At 48.4% G+C, this 20,284-nt stretch overlaps 1 protein-coding gene across 1 annotated transcript in view; it reads left to right on the top strand.

Moving 5' to 3' along the window:
- Positions 1-20,284, top strand: part of SCAP (SREBF chaperone) — a 114,543-nt gene that overhangs the window by 27,549 nt on the left and 66,710 nt on the right. Inside the window, 1 exon segment of the mRNA XM_082259046.1 lies at positions 18,767-18,970. Coding sequence (XP_082115172.1) covers positions 18,857-18,970 — 114 coding nt within the window. The 5' untranslated portion in view covers positions 18,767-18,856.

Below are 20,284 nucleotides of genomic sequence, written 5' to 3'. Positions count from 1 at the left end.
GGGGCTCTGGTGCCCTGTTGGTGGATTGCTGCTGGTTCAGTGGTGGTTAAGGGGTTGGTTTCCATGGGGGGGGGGGGGGGTGCTGCTTTTGTGGCAGTGCTGGTTCCATCATTTCCCCTGTCCTGAGGACTCATCGGGTCGGTCTGCCTGCTGTGATCACATGATATGAGTACGGCATACTGAACACTGCCCCACAGTCGCCATGGTTATAAGAAGACAAAATCAGAATTTTTGTGCTAGTCATAGAAAGTCATGGTGGCTGCGGACGGAGAAGGAAAGTTCACTTTTAATATTAAATTCCAAAATAAGTTGTGTGGAAATATTTGAAGCTATTGATAATTTTTTTTTTTAGCAGTGGAGTTCTCCTTTAAGTTGGCGAGTACAGACAGGCCCGCTCTCTGGCGTCAGGGTCACCCCAAGGCTTTACTGCCACTTCCCAGAATCCTCTCTGAGCAACGACGCCACACGCCGGAGTCTGATTCCATAAATAGAATGAAACGGTCGGCCTCGAGGAACCTTCCTTCTGCCGATTTTCTTCCTCAAAAGATTTGGGGGCGGAGCCTAGTTATTGGCAACGTAGTGAATGAAAAAGGGGAAGCTGTGCTGTCTGTGCCTCTATCACCGTGTGTTATGACATGTGTCTGTGTCTGTGCATCCGCTGCGTCATCACCCAGTGCTATGGGCTGCCTGTGCACGGCTCCCAGGTGCATGCACAAGCAGCAAAAACTATCCCGGCGTGGAGGAGGGGTCTCGGCGCCCGCCTGAATGAGCCCCATTCCCCCGTGCGATGTGTGTACAGCGGCCATTGATAGTTGGCATCTGTGTTTTCAGCCTCGCAGGAAGAGCGGTTGGTTTTCTGAATATTTGCTGGACTGATTAGTGGAGTTCCCCTTTAGATAAGGGGTTTGTCTGTTACCAGAAATACCAGGAGAGGAAATAATTGGTGAGAAATTCATCCGAAACTTCATAGAGCTGAGCGCGAGCCACTTCCCCTCCAGAGGGGGGTGCTGCATGTCGCAGGACATTTCCTCTATGAATCAGCAGTGTGCGATGTTCTGCAGAGTCACCAGTCTGAGCGCTAATGGGCACAACACACGCTGATAAAAAGAGCCAGGCAAGGTTTTACCTCCTTCACCTCCCCCCTCCGTACATCCCTACTCCCCCCCCCCCCCCCTCCGTACATCCCTACTCCCCCCCCCCCCCCTCCGTACATCCCTACTCCCCCCCCCCCCTCCGTACATCCCTACTCCCCCCCCCCCCCTCCGTACATCCCTACTCCCCCCCTCCGTACATCCCTACTCCCCCCCTCCGTACATCCCTACTCCCCCCCCCCCGTACATCCCTACTCCCCCCCCCCCCCCCCCGTACATCCCTACCCCCCCCCCCTCCGTACATCCCCCCCCCCCCGTACATCCCTACTCCCCCCCCCCCCCCGTTTTTTACCGCGATTTTTGTGCAGGCGTTTTTAGATTGAATAGAGATCAATGGAAAACGCCTGTAATCTGCCCAAAAAGAAGCTCATGTACTTTTTTGAGCGTTGGGCGTTTTGTATACAGCGTCAAAACGCTCAGATGTGAACAGGGGCCATTGAAATGAATAGGATTTGTCTTGTTGGGCGTTTTGAGAGCTGATCCTAGAGCAGAAAAACACCCCAAAAACGCCCCAAAACGCCTACATGTGAACGGAGCCACAAAGTAACATTGTTTATAAACATTGATCAGACAGGAGATGGAGAGATACAAAGTAACATTGTTTATAAACATTGCTCAGATAGCACATTTATGAACAATATAACTGATCAACCACCAATCATTATCAATGTAGGAAGTCACCTGACACTTCCTGTGTATTGTATATTGATCTGTTGTTATCACCTGAATCTTTTTGGTGTGGCCCAGCACACGGCATTTCTCTGTCTGGGTTCGGGGTTTGGTTTTGCTGTCTCCCGCATCTTTTCTCCTGAATCAAAGCTTTGTTTCTTTCACATTGTTGACCGGATCAGAGGGAAGGAATTTTTTGCTAATCTGTTCTTTTTTTTTTTTTTTTATATTTGTCTGTGCCAGTTATAATATTTATAGAGGTGGGGTGAGGACATATCGCTATGGTGTGAGAGGAGTGTCACCGGGTTCCTCCACTAACGTGACCTCTCTTCTGGAACTTGAACCCCTCGTCCTGGAGCCCCTCTCCCCCCACCATCTGGAACCCAGACCCCTCTGCTTTCCTCCTGCTGGAACCCTGAGCCCTTCTATTCTTTTCCCTGGAGCTCGGCCCTTGTGTCCTTTTTTTTTTTTTTTTATTCCCGGGAGCTCGGGCCCTTGTGTCTTTTTTTCCCCCTGGAGCTTGCGGCCTTTGTCTTTTTTTTCCCCCGGAGCTCAGGCTGGTGTCTTTTTTTTTTTTTTGGTCCCAGAGTTTGGGCTCTATTGTCGTGTTTTTTTTTTTTTTCCTTTTTTTTTTTTTTTTTTTTTTTTTTTTTCCCCATGGCTCGAGCCCTTCTGTCCTTCTTCTTCTTTTTTTTTTTTTTTTTCAGGGTCCTGCTTTCTCCCCCTACTCCCCCCCACCCCTCATGTCCAGGCCCTTCTGTCCCCCTTCTCCTGAAGCCTGGACCCCTTGGTCTGCCAAAGACAATGGGAGTGCCTTGTGGTTCATGGTCTCAACCAACTGTTTAGTAGCTATGCTGACTGCACTGCCTGATATCCAGATGGAGAATCGAGCGCTGCAGGAAATGTTTAGTGTTGGATTTGTATGCCATCATTGTGGGCCGGTAACTGACATCCTCTGCCAGTATACAGTGAGGGAAAAAAAGTATTTGACCCCCTGCTGATTTTGTATGTTTGCCCACTTACAAAGAAATGATCAGTCTATAATTTTATTGGTCGGTTTATTTTACCGTTGAGAGACAGAATAACAACAAAAATATCCAGAAAAACGCATTTTAAAAAAGTTATAAATTGATTTGCATTTTAATGAGTGAAATAAGTATTTGATCCCCGATCAATCATCAGATTTCTGGCTCCCCGGTGTCTTCTATACAGGTAACAAGCTGAGATTAGGAGGATTCTCTTATAGGGAGTGCTCCTAATCTCAGCTTGTTACCTGTATAGAAGACTCCTGTCCACAGAATCAACCAATCAGATTCCAATCTCTCCACCATGGCCAAGACCAAAGAGCTGTCCAAGGATGTCAGGGAGAAGATTGGAGACCTACACAAGGCTGGAATGGGCTACAAGACCATCGCCAAGCAGCTTGGTGAGAGGTGACAACAGTTGGTTGGAAGAAACATAAAATAACTGTCAGTCTTCCTCAGTCTGGGGCTCCATGGAAGATCTCACCTCGTGGAGGTTCAATGATGATGGAGAACGGTGAGGAATCAGCCCAGAACTACACGGGAGAATCTTCTCAATGATCTCAGCTGGGACCATCGTCACCAAGATAACAATTGGTAACACTACCCCATGGAGGACTGAAATCCTGCAGCACCCGCAAGGTCCCCCTGCTCAGGAAATCACATGGTACAGCCCGTCTGATGTCTGCTAATGAACATCTGAATGATTCAGAGGAGAACTGGGTGAAAGTGTTGTGGTCAGAGGAGACCAAAATCCAGCTCCTTGGCATCAACTCAACTCACCGTGTTTGGAGGAGGAGGAATGCTGCCTATGACCCCAAGAACACCATCCCCCCACCATCCCCCACTGTCACACATGGAGGTGGAAATATTATGCTTTGGGGGTTTTTCTGCTAAGGGGACAACTTCACCGCATCAAAGGGACGATGGACGGGGCCATGTACCATCAAATCTTGGGTGAGAACCTCCTTCCCTCAGCCAGGGCATTGAAAATGGGTCATGGATGGGAATTCCAACATGACAATGACCCAAAACTCACGGCCAAGGCAACAAAGGAGTGACTCAAGAAGAAGCACAATAAGGTTCTGGAGTGGCCTAGCCAGTCTCCAGACCTCAATCCCATAGAAAATATGTGGAGGGAGCTGAAGGTTCGAGTTACCAAATGTCAGCCTCAGAACCTTAATGACTTGGTGAGGATCTACAGAGGAGTCGGACAAAATCCCTCCTGAGATGTGTGAAAACCTGGTGGCCAACTTCAAGAAACGTCTGACCTCTGTGATTGCCAACAAGGGTTTCTCCACCAACTACTAAGGGGTCAAATACTTATTTTACTCAGTTAAATGCAAATCAATTAATAACTTTTTTGAAATGTGAAGGTAGTTTTGTAGATTTATAACAAACCCGTCCACTTGTATCAGGAAAGCCGGCATCATGGGGGGCACCATGTGATGGTGGGTGAGACGTCATATGTCAGTGGGGGCCCCATGTCATGGTGGGCGAGACGTCATATGTCATTGGGGGCCCCATGTGATGGTGGGTGAGACGTCATATGTCATTGGGGGCCCCATGTGGTGGGTGAGACGTCATAGGTCAGTGGGGGCCCCATGTGATGGTGGGTGAGACGTCATATGTCATTGGGGGCCCCATGTGGTGGGTGAGATGTCATATGTCAGTGGGGGCCCCATGTGATGGTGGGTGAGACGTCATATGTCAGTGGGGGCCCCATGTGATGGTGGGTGAGACGTCATATGTCATTGGGGGCCCCATGTGATGGTGGGTGAGATGTCATATGTCAGTGGGGGACCCATGTGATGGTGGGTGAGACGTCATATGTCATTGGGGGCCCCATGTGATGGTGGGTGAGATGTCATATGTCAGTGGGGGCCCCATGTGATGGTGGGTGAGACGTCATATGTCTTCGGGGGCCCCATGTGATGGTGGGTGAGATGTCATATGTCATTCGGGGACCCATGTGATGGTGGGTGAGACGTCATATGTCAGTGGGGGCCCCATGTGATGGTGGGTGAGATGTCCTATGTCATTCGGGGACCCATGTGATGGTGGGTGAGACATCATATGTCATTCGGGGACCCATGTGATGGTGGGTGAGAAGTCATATGTCATTGGGGGCCCCATGTGATGGTGGGTGAGACATAGTATGTCAGTGGGGGCCCCATGTGGTGGGTGAGACGTCATATGTCGGTGGGGGACCACACACAGAACTTGTAAGCCGCGTAGGACATTTGTGACCGAAGGTTCCCCCGTGAGAAATGAGGATTATATTTTCTCTCTGATATTGTCCCGGCACGCAAGGAGGCCAGACAGAGGTCCCAGTGTGACTCGTTCAGGGGGGGGGGGACCCTCAGCTCTGCCAGACATTCAGCCTTTGTGTTCCCTCTGGGAACAGGTACTGTACAGAGCTGTATTGGGAGCCCCCGGGGGCCCTCACACTGTAGATGTCTGTTCTGGGGGCCCCGTATGTTATGTGTGAGGGGTGTAGCTCTGTGCACTGCGGGACCCAATTGTCCGATTTATGAAAGTCAGATTGTCTCTGGTTATTCCCAGCTCCATGTATCAATGTGTTTCCTGTCCGGAATCCCGGTGTGTCAGCGGGGGAGGGGGGGGTTGGTATGTGCAATGCCTGAGACGTCATTCCTGTCCTGTCCTGAGAGATACCTGGGAAGCCGTAGATAATCCCCCTCCTCACCCATCCAGAATACTCATCACCTGGCTGTCAGTCTCTTCTTGTCATGTACAGTGTACAGCTGTGTTGGGGATTCCCAGCAGTTGTGTGTTGTTCAGCACCTGGTAGCCATTCCTCCTGAGAATGACACTTGCACGCAGAGCTGCATGCTGGGTAGAGTAGGCTCTGTGTGCGTCCACATGCCGCTGTTCTATTATTACACAGAAGTCTGATGCGTGTTTCCACCTTGCTCAGTGTTGGTGATTGTAAACAATTCAGTCATGTGACCGTCCGTCTTATCTGGAGGCTGAGCTGAGTGAGGTGGATGGCAAGCTCCGTGCACTCCTGCCTGGATTCACCTTCATCTGCCGGAGCCCCAGTGATGTCACAGTGAGGGGTCTCCTTCATCTGCTGGAGCCGCAGTGATGTCACAGTGAGGGGTCCCCTTCATCTGCTGGAGCCCCAGTGATGTCACAGTGAGGGGTCCCCTTCATCTGCCGGAGCCCCAGTGATGTCACAGTGAGGGGTCCCCTTCATCTGCTGGAGCTGCAGTGATGTCACAGTGAGGGGTCCCCTTCATCTGCTGGAGCCGCAGTGATGTCACAGTGAGGGGTCCCCTTCATCTGCCGGAGCCCCAGTGATGTCACAGTGAGGGGTCCCCTTCATCTGCCGGAGTCCCAGTGATGTCACAGTGAGGGGTCCCCTTCATCTGCTGGAGCCGCAGTGATGTCACAGTGAGGGGTCCCCTTCATCTGCCGGAGTCCCAGTGATGTCCCAGTGAGGGGTCCCCTTCATCTGCCGGAGTCCCAGTGATGTCCCAGTGAGGGGTCCCCTTCATCTGCCGGAGTCCCAGTGATGTCACAGTGAGGGGTGCTCAGGCTGCAGGATATCAGGGGGAAGAGGGACTCCGATACTCCCAGGAATACTCGATGAACAGAATAAATACAGAACTAAGATTCACAGTAAGTGCTGAACGTCTCATTTACCAAATCTGTATACACCGGGGTGAGGGGCAAATCTGTATACAGCGGGGTGAGGGGCAAATCTGTATACACCGGGGGTGACGGGCAAATCTGTATACAGCGGGGTGACGGGCAAATCTGTATACAGCGGGGTGACGGGCAAATCTGTATACAGCGGGGTGACGGGCAAATCTGTATACAGCGGGGTGACGGGCAAATCTGTATACAGCGGGGTGACGGGCAAATCTGTATACAGCGGGGTGAGGGGCAAATCTGTATACATCGGGGTGACGGGCAAATCTGTATACATCGGGGTGACGGGCAAATCTGTATACAGCGGGGTGACGGCCAAATCTGTATACATCGGGGTGACGGGCAAATCTGTATACATCGGGGTGACGGGCAAATCTGTATACATCGGGGTGACGGGCAAATCTGTATACATCGGGGTGACGGGCAAATCTGTATACACCGGGGTGACGGCCAAATCTGTATACACCGGGGTGACGGCCAAATCTGTATACACCGGGGTGACGGCCAAATCTGTATACACCGGGGTGACGGCCAAATCTGTATACACCGGGGTGACGGCCAAATCTGTATACATCGGGGTGACGGCCAAATCTGTATACACCGGGGTGACAGGGTCTCTTTATGTCAGATATTGATATACATCAATTATAACAGAAGTATTGATAGAAATCGATAGAAAGCGGTCATTAGAGCAATGCTGCTTCCATCTGATGTGTATATATCGGTAACAAGGGAAATGGTCAGAGATTGTGGAACGTTCGATTTATTCCTTCTTCCGGACAAATGTCTCCTCCTGTCTGTAATCCGAATCATCCTGACTTGTAAAATAGGATTTCTGTGATCATTGGTGAGACTTGGGGTTCAACGGACGTGACTTCCCTGTGCAGCCCCTGACTTCCCTGTGCCACCCCTGTCACTTCCCTGTGCCACCCCTGTCACTTCCCTGTGCCACCCCTGTCACTTCCCTGTGCCACCCCTGTCACTTCCCTGTGCCACCCCTGTCACTTTCCTGGGCCACCCCTGTCACTTTCCTGGGCCACCCCTGTGACTTCCCTGGGCCACCCCTGTGACTTCCCTGGGCCACCCCTGTGACTTCCCTGGGCCACCCCTGTGACTTCCCTGGGCCACCCCTGTGACTTCCCTGGGCCACCCCTGTGACTTCCCTGGGCCACCCCTGTGACTTCCCTGGGCCACCCCTGTGACTTCCCTGGGCCACCCCTGTGACTTCCCTGGGCCACCCCTGTGTCTTCCCTGGGCCACCCCTGTGTCTTCCCTGGGCCACCCCTGTGTCTTCCCTGGGCCACCCCTGTGTCTTCCCTGGGCCACCCCTGTGTCTTCCCTGGGCCACCCCTGTGTCTTCCCTGGGCCACCCCTGTGTCTTCCCTGGGCCACCCCTGTGTCTTCCCTGGGCCACCCCTGTGTCTTCCCTGGGCCACCCCTGTGTCTTCCCTGGGCCACCCCTGTGTCTTCCCTGGGCCACCCCTGTGTCTTCCCTGGGCCACCCCTGTGTCTTCCCTGGGCCACCCCTGTCACTTCCCTGGGCCACCCCCTGACTTCCCTGGGCCACCCCTGTGTCTTCCTTGGGCCACCCCCTGACTTCTATACATAGAAACAGAAGTGACAGCAGAAAAACACCAGCTTGGACCATCGAGCCCGCCCTTTTTTTTTTTTTTTTTTCAAACTTCTTTATTTTTTTAAAGAGGTTGTACACCGAGAAAAAAAAATGTTCTCTTCTTTACATCCTGAAAGAGAAACCCATAATGAGCTAGTATGCATCGCATACTAGCTCATTATGAAATACTTACCTTAGAACGAGCCCCCGCCGTGCCGTCCGCTTACCTGTATGACGGGCGACATGTATAGTCGCCCGTCTTCCGGGATCGCGGCATCCGGCCATCTGATTGGCCGGAGCCGCGGTGACGTCATTCCCGCGCACGCGCGCGGGAGCCGGCGGTCACGGCACAGGGCTCTGAAGGAACGGCACGATCTGCCGTTCCTTCAGAGCGCATGCGCCAGTGACGTCACTGGCTGCATTAAAGGTAAATATCTCCTAAACGGTGCATGTTTAGGAGATATTTACAGTATTTACAGTACCTATAGGTAAGCCTTAATATAGGCTTACCTATAGGTACAACTTCCTGAGGAGGGTTTACTTCCTCTTTAATTAATACATGTTTGTGTTTTTGTATGTATTTTATTATTTTCCCTTTTTGTTTTTAATTTTTCAATTTTTTTTATTTTAGTGTAGATCTTTGTTATATACCTAAGCATGTTTGACTCCACTTTCTGTTGGCTTACTCACTACCTCTGCTGGAAGTCTGTTCCAAGCATCTACTACCCCTTCTGTAAAAAAAAAAAAAAAAAATACTTGCTAGTTTGAGGTCACATGTCCCTGTGTTCTTGATCTCCGCTTCTATAACTGAAATCCCGCCTTCCTGCACCTAATTTACCCCCCTTCATGTATTTGGAAGGGAAAAAAAAAAAGATGTGTGTGTGTGTGTGTGTTTTTATATACATATATATTATGTATCTCTATCTAAAGATATATAGCTAGAGATAAATATTTCTAGATGGATATATACGGTAGGTATCTCACAAAAGTAAGTACACCCCTCACATTTTTGTAAATATTTTATTCTATCTTTTCATGTGACAACACTGAAGAAATGACACTTTGCTACAATGTAAAGTAGTGAGTGTACAGCTTGTATAACAGTGTAAATTTACTGTCCTCTCAAAATAACTCAACACACAGCCAATAATGTCTAAACCGCTGGCAACAAAAGTCAGTACACCCCTAAGTGACAATGTCCAAATTGGGCCCAAAGTGTCAATATTTTGTGTGGCCGCCATTATTTTCCAGCACTGCCTTAACCCTCTTGGGCATGGAGTTCACCAGAGCTTCACAGGTTGTCACTGGAGTCCTCTTCCCCTCCTCCATGATGACATCACAGAGCTGGTGGATGTTAGAGACCTTGCACTCCTCCACCTTCGGTTTGAGGATGCCCCACAGATGCTCAATAGGGTTTAGGTCTGGAGACATGCTTGGCCAGTCCATCACCTTTACCCTCAGCTTCTTTAGCAAGGCAGTGGTCACGTTGAAGGTGTTTGGGGTCGTTATGTTGGAATATTGCCCTGCGGCCCAGTCTCTGAAGGGAGGGGATCATGCTCTGCTTCAGTATGTCACAGTACATGTTGGCATTCATGGTTCCCTCAATGAACTGTAGCCCCCCAGTGCCAGCAGCACTCATGCAGCCCCAGACCATGACACTCCCACCACCATGCCTGACTGTAGGAAGACACACTTGTCTTTGTACTCCTCACCTGGTTGCCCCCACACACGCCTGACACCATCTGACACCAAATAAGTTTATCTTGGTCTCATCAGACCACAGGAGATGGTTCCAGTAATCCATGTCCTTAGTCTGCTTGTCTTCAGCAAACTGTTTGCGGGCTTTCTGGTGCATCATCTTTAGAAGAGGCTTCCTTCTGGGACGACAGCCATGCAGACCAATTTGATGCAGTGTGCGGCGTATGGTCTGAGCACTGACAGGCTGACCCCTCCCCCACCCCTTCAACCTCATCAGCAATGCTGGCAGCACTCATACGTCTATTTCCCAAAGACAACCTCTGGATATGACGCTGAGCACGGCACTCAACTTCTTTGGTTGACCATGGTGAGGCCTGTTCTGTGTGGAACCTGTCCTGTTATACCACTATATGGTCTTGGCCACCGTGCTGCAGCTCAGTTTCAGGGTCTTGGCAATCTTCTTATAGCCTAGGAATCAGTGATGGCAAACCTTGGCACCCCAGATGTTTTGGAAATACATTTCCCATGATGCTCATGCACTCTGCAGTGTAGCTGAGCATCATGGGAAATGTAGTTCCAAAACATCTGGGGTGCCAAGGTTTGCCATTACTGGCCTAGGCCATCTTTATGTAGAGCAACAATTCTTTTTTTTCAGATCCTCAGAGAGTTCTTTGCCATGAGGTGCCATGTTGAACTTCCAGTGTCCAGTATGAGAGAGTGAGAGCGATAACACCAAATTGAAACACACCTGCCCCCATTCACACCTGAGACCTTGTAACACTAACGAGTCACATGACACCGGGGAGGGAAAATGGCTAATTGGGCCCAATTTGTACGTTGTCACTTAGGGGTGTACTCACTTTTGTTGCCAGCGGTTTAGACATTAATGGCTGTGTGTTGAGTTATTTTGAGGGGACAGTAAATTTACACTGTTATACAAGCTGTAGTTTGAATGTTCAGCTTAGGATATATGGGGGGGTGGGGGAGGGGGAGTGTCACCATTGCATGCTGCTATCTCCACAGTGACTGTACTGAGCCTTCACTGTCTGCGGTTTTTCTTCTGTATTCCATAGAGATCTGACCACCAAACCCTTTCACTGATTTCACTTCTGCATTTTCTCCACAGCCACACTTATTAATTTTTATTATTATTCATTTATATACAGAACATCCGGAAAGTATTCACAGCGCTTCACTTCTTCCACATTTTATGTTACAGCTTTATTCCAAAATGGATTCAATTCATTATTTTCCTCAAAATTCTACAAACCCCTCCCCCATAATGACAATGTGAGAGAAGTTTGTTTGAAATCTTTGCAAATTTATTAAAATAAAAAAAGGAATAAACCCCATGTACATAAGTATTCACACCCTTTGCTCAATACTTTGGTGAAGCTCCTTTGGCACCAATTACAGCCTCCAGTATTTCTGAGTATGATGCTACAAGCTTGGCACTCCTATTTTTGGGAAGTTTCTCCCATTCTTCTTTGCAGGACCTCTCAAGCTCCATCAGGTTGGATGGGGGAGGGTCAGTGCTCAGCCATTTTCAGATCTCTCCAGAGATGTTCAATCGGGTTCAAGTCTGGGCTCTGGCTGGGCCACTCAAGGACATTCACAGAGTTGTCCCGTAGCCACTCCTTTGTTATCTTGGCTGTGTGCTTAGGGTCGTTGTCCTGTTGGAAGATGAACCTTCGCCCCAGTCTGAGGTCCAGAGCGCTCTGGAGAAGGTTTTCATCCAGGATGTCTCTGTACATTGCTGCATTCATCTTTCCCTCCATCCTGACTAGTCTCCCAGTTTCTGCCACTGAAAAACATCCCCACAGCATGATGCTGCCACCACCATGCTTCACAGTAGGGATGGTATTGGCCAGGTGATGAGCGGTGCCTGGTTTCCTCCAGACATGACGCTTGCCATTCAGGCCAAAGAGTTCAATCTTTGTTTCATCAGAGCAGAGAATTTTGTTTCTCATGGTCTGAGAGTCCTTCAGGTGCCTTTTGGTAAACTCCAGACGGGCTGTCATGTGACTTTTACTGAGTGGCTTCTGTCTGGCCACACCCATACAGGCCTGATTGGTGGAGTGCTGCAGAGATGGTTGTTCTTCTGGAAGGTTCTCCTCTCTCCACAGAGAAACGCTGGAGCTCTGTCAGAGTGACCATCGGGTTCTTGGTCACCTCCCTGACTAAGGCCCTTCTCCCTTTATTGCTCAGTTTGGCCGGCGGCCCACTCTAGGAAGAGTCCTGGGGGTTCCAAACTTCTCCCATTTACAGATGATGGAGGCCACTGTGCTCATTGGAACCTTCAATGCTGCAGAAATGTTTCTGTGCCCTTCCCCCGATCTGTGCCTCCATACAATCCTGTCTCCGAGGTCTACAAACAATTCCTTGGACTTCATGGTTGGTTTGTGCTCTGACATTCACTGTTACCTGTGGGACCTTATATAGACAGGTGTGTGCCTTTCCAAATCATGTCCAATCAACTGAATTTACCACAGGTGGACTCCAATCAAGTTGTAGAAACATCTCAAAGATGATCAGTGGTAACAGGAGGCACCTGAGCTCAATTCTGAGTGTCATGGCAAAGGGTGTGAATACTTATGTACATGGGTTTTTTTCCTTTTTTTTTATTTTTAATAAATTTGCAAAAATTTCAAACAAATGTCTCTCACGTTGTCATTATGGGGGATGGTTTGTAGAATTTTGAGGAAAATAATGAATTTATCCATTTTGGAATAAGGCTGTAACATCACAAAATGTTGAAGAAGTGAAGCTCTGTGAATATTTCCGGATGCTCTGTAGGCCACTTTTTCACATAAAGGCCGGTTCTCACATTCTCATTGCACTACCAATTTGGAGATGCAGGGGGCGTCTGTCATTAGGGTCGTTGTCCTGTTGGAAGATGAACCTTCACCCCAGTCTGAGGTCCATCATCACTGAACATTAACATTTTACACAAACCGCTCATTTTTCGAGGTCTATGCGTCCCTCCCGCCCTTTTTGATGGCCTCTTTGATGAGAAGTGGTTCCAGGTGCCGGATCTCCATGGAATATACAGCCTTGCCTCAAAAACACCCTCACCGGCTGGCCCGGGAGAAGGACCTTACATGGGAACTTGAGCCGGAGGACTGGCATATCAGACTCCAGGTTTCCTACATAAAAGTCTCTCTGATAAAGGCTAAAGTCCTGACGAGGTGCTATGTGGTCCCTGCTTGCCTGGCCAGAATGTACCCAAAGGCATCACAGGAAGCGTCCTCTGAGTGCTTCAGTTGTTGCCACCTGTGTGGCACTGTGCTCCACATTTGGTGGTAATGCCCCAAGAGCCACAGTTTTTGGAACAAGGTCTTCTGTATGCTTCGCAAATTGACCGGTTCCCCGATAGCTCAACAGGTTCATAATATTCCTTCGCTCAATGACTCCCCACCTGGATTATCACACCCTATGCCGGGATTGGTTTGCTTTCTATTTTTGGCAGCCAAAATCACTATTGGGGGATCCTGGAAGTCCTCCTCTGTTTCCATCTGTGGTTGTAAACACAAAGTGTCCTGGATTATGGTCCATGAATGGGTTGCTCGTGTAATCCATGATAAACAAACTCTGTGTGGGCAAACTTGGGAACCGTGACTATGACTGTGATCCCTCGGCCTCCTCTATATCCTTCATCTTCTCCTTCTCCCTTTTCTTCTGGCCTCCTTCTGTGACTTCTTCCTCTCTCAGGTTTTTGATTTTCTTTTTGGATTTATGGTTACATGGATGTTATCATCAGCCTGTCTCACAATTGTTATATCCTTTACAATGAGACCTCTGATAGGTTCACAGTAAGAAGATTTTTTTTATTGGTCCTTGTTTGTTTTCAGTATTGTAATAACCATTGCATAAGGTCCATTTGTACTGTACCAGAGGAGCTTACACTCTAATGTTCCCCCAGTCACACACTATTATTATTATTATTATTATTATACATCAGGGCTCAAAATTTCAAGTCATTGGCTACTAGCCAGGCCTTAAGAGTTACTCGCCACTTGTTGCCCCACCCAAACCCTACCCTGCTCCGCCCCTAAACACGCCTTCGTAAAATATCTCATAAAATTACACTGTTAAATGTTTTGTTCAGAATTAAGTTACAAGAAAATATTAACAACAACAACTTTAGAGTGCCCACAGTGTGCCCCCTTAAATGCTGAGTGCCCACAGTGTGCCCCCTTAAATGCTGAGTGCCCACAGCGTGCCCCCTTAAATGCCGAGTGCCCACAGCGTGCCCCCTTTCAATGCCGAGTGCCCTCAGCGTGCAGAGAGACGAGCGTGCACTTACCTGATGCAGCGGCGGCTTCTCCTCAATCAAACGCCTCCCTCCTCCTCCTCCTCCTCCTCCTCCTCCTCCTCCTCCTCCTCGACTAATGGCAATTGTTCGCCTTTCAGGCAATCAAGAAACGGGTCTTGGACCCGCTTCCTGCTTGGCCAGGAGGAGGATCAGGAGAAGAATCTGTGTGACAATAGCGAATATTCATTCGCTATTGTCACACAATGGGTGGGCTCAGGGCGCACTGCTCTGCGCCCCGGGTCCACCCTTTTCTTACAGCACAGCCCTTACTCGCCATCCTCATCATTCCACTCGGAAAATGCGAGCAGGCGAGTGGAATTTTTGAGGGCTGTTATACATTATATAACTCTGACGTATACCGCAGTGCTGTACAGAGATCACTGAGCCAATCACATCAGTCTCTGTACCAGAGGAGCTTACACTCGAATTTCCCCTCCCCCACAGTCACATCAGTCTCTGTACCAGAGGAGCTTACACTCTAATGTCCCCTCCCCCACAGTCACATCAGTCTCTGTACCAGAGGAGCTTGCGCTCTAATGTCCCCTCCCCCACAGTCACATCAGTCTCTGTACCAGAGGAGCTTGCGCTCTAATGATGTCGTAGTCCCCCCCCCCCCCAATTAACACACTATTATTATTATTATACATTTATATAGCTCTGACATATACCGCAGCGCTGTACAGAGAATACTGAACCAATCACATCAGTCTCTGTACCAGAGGAGCTTACACTCTAATGTCCCCTCCCCCACAGTCACATCAGTCTCTGTACCAGAGGAGCTTACACTCTAATGTCCCCACAGTCACATCAGTCTCTGTACCAGAGGAGCTTACACTCTAATGTCCCCTCCCCCACAGTCACATCAGTCTCTGTACCAGAGGAGCTTACACTCTAATGTCCCCTCCCCCACAGTCACACATTATTATATGTTTATGTAGCTCTGACCTATACCGCATTTTGGGTGATTGGTTTGGAAGGTGGGGGGTGGGAATGATGTCACAGGTTGGGGTCAGCCAATCACAGTGAGAGCTGAAGCGGCAGTGACTGTAGATGTCGGGTTACTGATTTTCCAATCTGTATCGATCGGATTCCATTGTACGGAGTTGCTGACATTTCTGTGTAAACAAAGGAGGAATCGGAGACTATTGTATGAATGAGACGGTGGAAACACGCGCTGTTAGTCATAGCTGGAGGAGAAAAGACCGATCCCTCCAAAACTAACACTTCAATCATGGTTGGAGTCTTGTGGGTTGAGTCACATGCTGGCCAATTCTTTCCTGAACCCCTCATAATGGGCACAGCGGGTGTACAGACCCGGGAACTCAGCACAGGGATGGTGAAATGGAGTTTGGCACCCCTGCTCTCGGGTCTCTGCTAAAAAAATATCTTTTGGGGTTTCTAGTAGTGATTGACCGACATCGTTTTTTTATTGCCGATACCGACACCGATATTTTGCTCATCGCGTATCGGTATTGGCCGATTATTTTTGTACACTAAAAAAAATTTTTTTTTTTTTTTTTTTTTTTTCTTGACAGGTACTCTTGTGGAGGGATCTGGGGGATCTAAAAGACCCCAAACCCCTCCACTGCACTTAAAAGCATTCAAAACGCCAAGTTTGGCTGTTTTGAATGCTGTAATTTTTTTTAAATCTGGCGCCGAGTACCCGGAAGTGGTGTCATGACATCACTTCCTGGGTTTTGTATGGAGACCCAATCAGAGCTGAATGTGGCTTTGATCGGGTCTTCTCTTTGGCGGCTGTGCAGGTAGGATACCCGGGTCTCCTGGTGGGATGGGAAACCCGGGTGAGCCGCGGAAGGCGGTGGGAGGGGGGGGGGACGTCCCCTCCCGCTCCTTGTAATGACAGCTGAGCGTCTTCTCAGCCACATCAGTTGTCATTACAAGACAGCCGACCATCAGCTATGGACGCCGGTACCGGGGTGATACCTCTAGCTGCAGACATCACTCCGGTACAGCACTTTTCCGAAATATCGGCAGTATCGGTAACCTCCGGGGCTGATTCCGATATATTGGGGAAAGTGCAGATCGGCCCTCAAATTTCGGCTTTGCCAATAATCGGTCGATCCCTGGTTTGAAGTAATTTTCCAGCAAAAAATACTGATTTTAACTTGTAAGCAACATGTGTCAGAAATAGGCCTGGTCTTTAAGTGGTTAAATGCTATGTGCCTGGCTTCTGTCCAATGGCTTCAAATCTGTATCAGACCCAGGACAATAGAGGTCAAGAGAGCCAGGTGTGTTGGCATTTCCCCCGGCGTGTATATATTGTATTTTTATTGTAGATGAGGTGGGAGGTTGTCTGATATTGTGCAGTGTAGCGGGTGGTGGGATTCCTCATATTGCAGGGACTGTATCGTTGCGCGCCGCGCGCCCAGCTGTGAAGCGGCAGCAGAACGGTTTGTATGGCTCTCCGGGTGTCGGCTGGTAAACCTGTTTTGTAGGTTTCCTCCGAGTCCCTGGAAGGAAAGCTTTGTGTTTTGTATCCGTTACCTTTTCTCTACTGCTGACTCACGCGGCTCTGATTTCACTCCAGTGTGACGCTGCGATCCCTTACAGGCCTGGACCAGTGGGAGGAGCCACAAAGGCCGCAGACTTATCTAAGAGAAGTTCAGATGCTTCTCCTATTTATTATAGGTCTAAATTATTATCCACTGAAGCCCCGGAGGATTTTGCTGCTCAAAGACCAGGCCCTATTTTGCGATTCGGCACTGCGTGACTTTAGTGGACAATTGCACGGTCGTGCGACGATGTACCCAAATGAAATTAACCACTTAAGCCCCGGAAGATTTTACCCCCTTCCTGACCAGGCCCTATTTTGCGATTCGGCACTGCGTGACTTTAACGGACAATTGCGCGGTCGTGCGACGCTGTACCTAAACTAATTTGACGTCCTTTTTTTCTTACAAACAGAGCTTTCTTTTGGTGGTATTTGATCACCTGTGCAATTTTTTTTTTGCGCTATAAAAAAAATAGAGCAACAATTTTGAAAAAATAACTATTTTTCACATTTTTTTTTTTTTTATATGAAATTCTCAAAAAAAAAGTAAAAATCAAAATTTTTGTTTGTACGTGTTTGTTATTGTTTTGTGAAAAAAATTACAATAAAGAGATATTGGAATTAAAAAATCTAAATTTTTTTAACATTTTTGGCCAATTAGTTTTCTGCTACATATTTTGGTAAAAAAAAATCGCAATAAGCGTATTTTGATTGGTTTGCGCAAAAGTTATTGCGTTTACTAACTAAGGGAAAGATTTCTGTCATTTTTTTTATTGTTGTGTTTTTTTTTTTTTGTTTTTTTAACTAGTAATGCGGCGACCTGCGATTTTTTTTTTTTTTTTTTTTTTTTTTTTTTTTTTTTTTTTTTTTGCGGGACTGCGACGTGGCGGACAGATCGGACCCCTAACTGACATTTTTGACACTTTTGGGGTTACCAGTGACATTACTACAGTGATCAGTGCTATAAATATGCACTGTTACTGTAAAAATGACACTGGCAGGGAAGGGGTTAACTTTATTAGTGATCAATGGGTTAAGTGTATCCCTAGGGGCGTGCTTCTAACTGGGGGGGCGTGGCTTGTGATGTAACCACAGAGACATATGATCCTACATAGCAGGATCACATAGTCTCTGCAGTTACATCAGGGAGAATGACAGACGGTTGTGTTTACATCAGCCGCCTGTCTTTCTCCCTCTCCTGCGGAAGATCGCGGGTGGTCGGCGGACATCGGAGCCGCCGGTCACAAACGCGGTGATGTCAGGGAACGACGGGGGCGGGAGTGCATCTCCGGCGGCGTGCGTTAGCCCCCTACAGTTTCCTGGGCGAGTGACGTAGCTCTACGTCGCTTTGCCCAGGAGCGGCTGACTGCCGCAGTAAATAGTCGTGCGGCGGTCGACAAGTGGTTAAGATGTGGTAAGGAAGGGTAAAACTTCTCCCGATTTTATTGCTTTCAGTCTTCCATTGGGGCAATTTCCCTTCACTTCCTGTCCCAACGGCTCAGCAGGAAGTTAGAGAAATACCCTGTTGGATGAATAAAGATTCACAAAAATTCTTAAATGGCTTTTATGGGGAAAATGTTGCTCCAGGATCCCTCCAGTGCTGCTTATGACCAAAATACTAGACCATGTGATCTGTGAGGGGAGGAGCATCCAAAATCCAATTCTCTTTCTATTGATATGAGACCAAATGCCTCGGGTTTTATTTAGGAGTAGCATCAGATTATTGGTCTTGGAAGGACAGGTTGGTGTTTTGGGTCTTCTATTTCATTATGCTGACACAACTATGGGACTGTCAGGGCCGGGCTGAGGGGTGGGCAGAAGAGGAAAGTGCCTAGGGCGCTTCTGATAAAGGGGGTCTAAAAAGGTTAAGAACTTCAACTTATGCTGCAAAAGTAGTTGCTCAGCTCACCGGGGGGGGGGGGGGGGTCACATTGGCCTTTTCACCTTGGGTGCTAAAGGACTTAATCCCAGAAATGGGTGCCAATTCTAATTGGTCCGCAGTGTGGGTGGAAAGTCCTTGTAGTCCCGGCTATGCTTTGTTTCTGTAAATGTTGATTCTTGTTGCTCCATCAGTAACCCGGTGTATCCATCTCTTGTGTCCCCCTGCAGGTCGCTCATGTCCTGGGTCAGTACAGAAGAAGCCGCGGAGTAGCCTGGAGGGGGCGTTACGTGATGGGGCGCAGGTGACAGCCACTGAGAATGCCCTTGACTGATAGACTGCGCGAGAAGATATCGCAGGCCTTTCATAACCATGGGCTTCTGTGTGCGTCCTACCCCATCCCTATCATTGTCTTCACAGCGCTCTGCATCCTGGCCTGCTGGTGAGTCCCTCCATGGTGCGCACCACTGACAACCGGGTCACAGAGTCCTCTGTATGTGGAGGGAGGGAGAGGGGATGAGTCCGGGTCACAGAGTCCTCTGTATGTGGAGGGAGGGAGAGGGGATGAGTCCGGGTCACAGAGTCCTCTGTATGTGGAGGGAGGGAGAGGGGATGAGTCCGGGTCACAGAGTCCTCTGTATGTGGAGGGAGGGAGAGGGGATCTTTACAATAGGCCTGATCAGATGGGAGATAGATACAATGTAACAGTGTTTATAAACATTGAGAAATCTCCCATCTGATCAATGTTTATAAACAATGTTACTTTGTATCTCTCTATCTCCTGTCTGATCGATGTTTATAAACAATGTTACTTTGTATCTCTCTATCTCCCGTCTGATCAATGTTTATAAACAATGTTACATTGTATCTCTCTATCTCCTGTCTGATCGATGTTTATAAACAATGTTACTTTGTATCTCTCTATCTCCTGTCTGATCGATGTTTATAAACAATGTTACTTTGTATCTCTCTATCTCCCGTCTGATCAATGTTTATAAACAATGTTACATTGTATCTCTCTATCTCCCATCTAATCAATGTTTATAAACAATGTTACTTTGTATCTCTATCTCCCATCTGATCATCTGTGTCATCCACTCCGTATGCCCGCATATCATCCCATCCGTTTGCGGATGATCTACGGACATAATGCATGTCTATGGGATTGCGGATGTCAGTGGATGACACCGCTGACATCCGATTTTGCATCCGTTCCGTTTTTTAAACGGAAGAAAAATCGGGTTCTGTTCCAAAAAACGGAACAGAACTGAAAGAACGCAAATCGGATGTCAGTGGCATCCGCAATGCCATTGACATGCATTATGTCCGTATATCACCCGCAAAAAAATGGGATGAAATCCGGACATACGGAACGCCCGTGTGAAAGAGCCCTAATATTTTTATGTTTAATCATAATGAATTCAGCAAAACAAGCCACAGTTTTAGGCCCCCCTTGTGAAGGGTCAGGAATACCCCAACCTGTTTCTTGTTTAGCTGGATTTGTTTTATATCTGAATAGATATTCTCCTGTAATATTCTATCTGTCCTGCTGCCAGCTTTCTTATATAATATTGGCGGTTCCCACAGCCGGCGTCTCCTAGAAAGCGTCCTTCCTTCCTTCCTCTGTACACAGATCCATGTGTGTGTCTGACACCCGGAGATTCCCCTGTGTACAGGCAGCCAGCCAACAGTGTGTCATGTGACATGGCGAGGAGCCCAATGATTGTTGTCACACCGTGATCACCACT

Source organism: Pelophylax lessonae (assembly GCF_965119305.1).
Source record: "Pelophylax lessonae genome assembly, chromosome: 5".
In the NCBI taxonomy this organism is placed as follows: Eukaryota; Metazoa; Chordata; class Amphibia; order Anura; family Ranidae; genus Pelophylax; species Pelophylax lessonae.
The sequence above is the reverse complement of the archived record's forward strand: the minus strand, read 5'-3'. Positions and strand labels throughout refer to the sequence as shown.